Source organism: Mastomys coucha, unplaced genomic scaffold (genome assembly GCF_008632895.1).
Source record: "Mastomys coucha isolate ucsf_1 unplaced genomic scaffold, UCSF_Mcou_1 pScaffold5, whole genome shotgun sequence".
Classification (NCBI taxonomy): domain Eukaryota; kingdom Metazoa; phylum Chordata; class Mammalia; order Rodentia; family Muridae; genus Mastomys; species Mastomys coucha.
Window position 1 is genome coordinate 49,014,932 of NW_022196911.1, and position 4,894 is coordinate 49,019,825.

Genomic DNA, 4,894 nt, shown 5'->3' on the forward strand with positions numbered 1-4,894 from the left:
GGATGAATGTGTAGTCTGGACACTCAGGCTGCCTCAAAGGCAGTGCCACAATGATGCTAATGACTGCAGGGGATGGAAAGACATTTGTTATGTGTAAATCCACATATTCATAATAATTTTTAAAGACAAAAATATACATAAAAAAACTTAAATGTATAATTGTGTAACAATTTGACTTTTATAATAGAGTATAATCCCTCACAAATTAAAAAATTAACTGCATTTATTTACATTTTTAGGAGGATTTGAAAAATAACATGACAGAATATTTCATATAGTCTACACAATCACACATATATTTTGATGAACATAAAACAGTCACATGTAGGTAACATTCAGGAGCAAAATATTCATAAAGAAATAGGCCAGGCTGGAGAGATGGCTTAGTAGTTAACAGCACTGACTGCTCTTCCAGAGGTCCTGAATTCAATTCCCAGAAACCATACAGTGGCTCACAACCATCTGTATGGGACATCCAATGCCCTCTTCCAGTGTGTCTGAAGATAGATACAATGTACTTACTCATACAAATAAAATAAACAAATTTTTAAAAAAAGAAGTGGGCTAAACCTGCAATGTGTTAACAAACACGCCTGGTAAGTGTGTGCACTGTTTTACTACTGTCGCCAGCTAAAGCAGCCATAATGGACAGCCAGAGTCTTTCTTCTCTGGTAATCAGGGCTGGAAAAATTGTTCTAGGCCCGTGTTCTACTATTGCGGTACCTTCCAGTTCATGACTCTAACTTTTTTATATTTTCTTTCATTTTTATTTATTGGGGTGCATCCATGTGGAGCTCAGAGGACAGCTTATGGGAGTTGATTCTTTCCACCAACCAGTTGAGTCCTGTGAACCAACCAGTTCACATGCTTTCTCAACCAGTTGAGTAGCATGTGAGTCAGTTCATTCTGCAGTACTGTGGACTGAACTCAGTTCACTCTGCTTGGCCACAAGCAGTTACCTGTCGAGAAGGTAAAAGGTCACTAGCCAAGAAATCCAACTTTTTTTTTTGAGTTAATTTTTTTTAATTTTAATTTTATTTTATGTGTGCAGGTATTTTGTCTGGACATATGTCTGGGCACTTTATGTATGCTTGGTGCCCTCAGAGGCCAGAGGAGGGGATTCGATCCCCTAGAACTGGGGTTAGGTTGTGAGCGTCTATGTAGGTACTGGAAATTGAACCCAGGTTTTTCAAGAGTTGCCAGTGCTTTCAACATCTGGGTGGTCTCTCTGACCCCCCATCTAACTCTAGGGGATCAAAAAAAAACAACAAAAAATAAAGAAACCAACAAGAGCAACAACCACCGCCAATCTTCACCCAAGGATCTGGAGAAATGCTCATCTTTCACAAGGACAGATGTACAAAAAGTACATCTCTTCATTTACTGAGGATGTTTCCACATATCAGCACATCAGTTATATACAAAATTGATGATGATTATGAGATGCACAAAATAAAAAAGCCTACATATAATCTATATGCCTAGAATTGGAAATTATGCAAATATGACATCTATAGCATAATGAATTATAGAAAACAATACTTATAGTTCAAAATAATTGGAATGAATGGATATAGTTCAGCAGCAGTCTGCATGCTCAGCATACACAATGACCTGGATTAAATTTCTATCACACATGAAATGAAAAGAAAAACAACTACAAAATGAAGACTTAGCACACAAAAATTTATATTACGGGATAGATTATGAGCAACCGCACAAAGGCAGCAGAGGAGCCGAAGACTGGCATCATTACCTACAGTGCAGACCTCTGTCTTTGCTAAAGTAGCATGTTCATTTTCTTTTGGTCATGGTTCTTTCTGGAGAATACATTCACATGCACTGTCTACACGGTAGACCTTCTCCTAAGTCTACACGGTAGACCTTCTCCTAAGTCCACGCAGACTCACACACTTCTCTTTGGGAAGCACTCTCTGATACACCTGAAATAACACTTTCTCTGGTTTCCAGTCATCTGTTCTGACTAATGTGTTGCAGTTTTCCTGAGAACCACAAAGCATGCATCAATCCCTTTCCAGAACATAGCCTTCTATTTTCTTTACATCCTTTACAATGAGAATCTGTTTGGAGGCTGTCTTTGGTGTGTGTGTGTGTGTGTGTGTGTGTGTGTGTGTGTGCACATGCGTGCACGTGCATATGTGTGTGTATGTGTTCTCCTGTGCACATGTATGTGCATGTGGAGACTAGAGGTCAATCTCAGTATTATCCAGAAGCTGTCCACATCATTTTAAGACAGGTTTCTCACTGGCATCTAGAACTCACCCATTAGGCTACGGTGGTTTGCCAATAAGCACCAGAGAGCTCCTGTTCCTGCCCTTCGGTCACTGGATTATAAAGGCATGCTGTGCCACCCTGATATTGCATGGGTGCTAGGGACTGATCACGGAACTTCATGGTTGTGGGGCAGCCCTTCACTGACTGTGCTACTTCCCCAGGTTCAGAATTCAGAACTTTAAGTTTCTGTTTGTGATTTGGGGCAGTTTTAGGCTTTAGGGTTTGTTGCTTTGAGCTATCCCTCTACCAATTATGATTGGCACTGACATGGAAGTGGTTACTCATGGGTGCTAACTTGGATGAGCAAACACTGGACGGGCTTCTGAGGCAGCAAAGTTCTCCTGCTTGACTTGCAGTTGTTGTCATGCCACCTCCAGTAGAACTGTGACAATGACAGAATCGAACATAATTTGGATTCCAGAACTATAGTAAACTTGTTTCTCTGGATTCTTATCCTCCTCAACCTTAGAGATTCCCTCAGTCATGACCTGTCAAGAGAGATGCTTATCCATCACCTGTATTCTTGGACTTATCACTCCCTGATTACTCCTAGTGACAGCCAAGTATGGGCTAAAAAGGAAAACTTTCCCCAGGTCCTCAGACTGTGGGATTGCACGGAAATTGCTAGGAAACATGTAGAAGGGACGCCACTGTGCCACATGGGCCTGAACCCTGCTCTGAACTCTTGCCACGCTGCTGTCAGCCAGCCTATGTCAACTATTTTAATAATCTCAACCCACAAGTCAGCCTGAGGGAACACAGAGCTTCTGCGGGATACTGGTGTCGGCTGGCTCACACCATGTGCATTCAAGAATGCTTACTCTCTTATGCTAAAAACTGGCTATGTTTCTGCCCTCAAGAAGGTATTGTCTCGTTGGATAGGGAATATTAATCACACTTTAATTAACTATGCTACTGGACACACCATTATACACAGAGACAAGTGCAAAAAAGAAATGGTTTTTAGGTCCACAGAGACACATTAAGGAAGTCGGACTCTAAGGGTAGGGACTGGGCACTATGGGATAATCTCCCTGACATATATATACACACACACATATACACACACACACACATATATATACACATATATATGTGCACACACATAAAAAGATGCCTCTCATTTTCCTTCCATAAATTCAAGTCTATCAAATCCCTTTTCAAAATGCACATCTGATAGCCACACTCCAGTTTAAAAAACGACTCTCAAGGCTCCTCACTTCTCGAATCCAAATGCCTCACTGTGGTCTGCGCTAAGCCACATTTTGCCCATCTGCTCTCAGGCCTCTACCTGTCTCATGGTCCTTGTCTCCACCTGAGCCTCCAGACCTCAACTACAGTGGACTTTTTTTCTATTCCTAAGCCTCTGGTCTAGACTTTAACACATGGTGGTTTTTCCTACCCAGCGTGCTCTTCTTCTCTCTACCTCTTTCTTTGTTTTTTTTTTTTGTTTGTTTGTTTGTTTTGTTTTTGTTTTTGTTTTTGTTTTTGTTTTCAAGACAGGGTTTCTCTGTGTAGCCCTGGCTGCCCTGGAACTTATTCTGTAGACCAGGCTGGCCTCGAACTCAGAAAGCCGCCTGCCTCTGCCTCCCAAGTGCTGGGATTAAAGGCATGAGCCACCACCACCTGGCTTCTCTCCACCTCTTTGACACCAAATTTCTACTCATCTTTCAACTCTCAGCTCATGGTTTGCTTCTCAGTAAGTAAATCCTCCCCTGACCCCTGCTGGACACTTTCAAGGAACTCTGACATTCCCTGGTATCATTTCCCATGGCCAAGGAAAACAATCACTTCTTTGATAACTTTAATCTATCTATCTGCTTTGCCAAAAGGCATGTTCTAGGTGAGCAGAGTCCAGAAAACCAGACAAGCAAGGAACCCTGGGCCTCAGTATAACCTGCCACTTGCCAACTACATATTCTGGGCACATAAATTAACCACCGTGTTTTACTTACAAAATGGAAGTAACAGTTCCTGCCAGAGAGGTGTGAGGATATGGTGACCTAGTTGGTTTTTAAGGTGTGCTGTATCTTCTAACAGAGCTTCGAACATATTACATACTACATATTTGCTAAATAAACAAAAAAGAAACAAAAGCAATCAATCCTTGTTACTAGATTCAGAGAAGTATCATTTCCCAATGGGGAGGTACCTCACTCAGGCTCGGCCAGAACTGTCAATCTTATGGTCACAGCCTACTGACATCTTTATTTTTAAAAAATGTTTAGTTTTGTTTTTGTTTCTTTTTTAAACAGCATTTTGCTGTGTAGCTCTGGCTGTTCTAGAACTCACTGTATATACCAGGCTGTTTTCAAACTCAGAGAACCACCTGCCTCTGCTTCCTGGGTACTGGTACTAAAAGCAGTACGCCTGTTGACCTGACATCCTACCAAAGTCATTAATGCACCTTGGTGGCAGTTCAGTATTTTTGTTTTTATTTATTTTTATGTGTATGAGTACACTGTAGCTGTACAGATGGCCATGAGCCATCATGTGTGTGGCTGCTGGGAATTGAGCTCCGGCCCCACTCGCTCCGGTGTAATTCACTGTAGCTGTTTTCAGACACACCAGAAGAGGGCGTCAGATCTCATTACGGGTG

The 4,894-nt window shown here is 41.6% G+C and overlaps 1 protein-coding gene across 1 annotated transcript in view; it reads right to left on the reverse strand.

Annotated features, from left to right (window-relative positions):
• Position 1: 1 nt before the first annotated feature.
• LOC116078663 (solute carrier family 22 member 21-like) overlaps positions 2-4,894 on the reverse strand; it is a gene marked incomplete at its 3' end in the record, with an annotated part of 14,203 nt that continues 9,310 nt past the window's right edge. The window contains exons 4-5 of the mRNA XM_031354015.1: positions 4,251-4,366; positions 2-63 (exon numbers count right to left, since the gene is read on the reverse strand). Of these exons, the coding sequence (XP_031209875.1) occupies positions 2-63; positions 4,251-4,366 (178 nt within the window). The remainder of the gene's footprint in view (positions 64-4,250; positions 4,367-4,894) is intronic.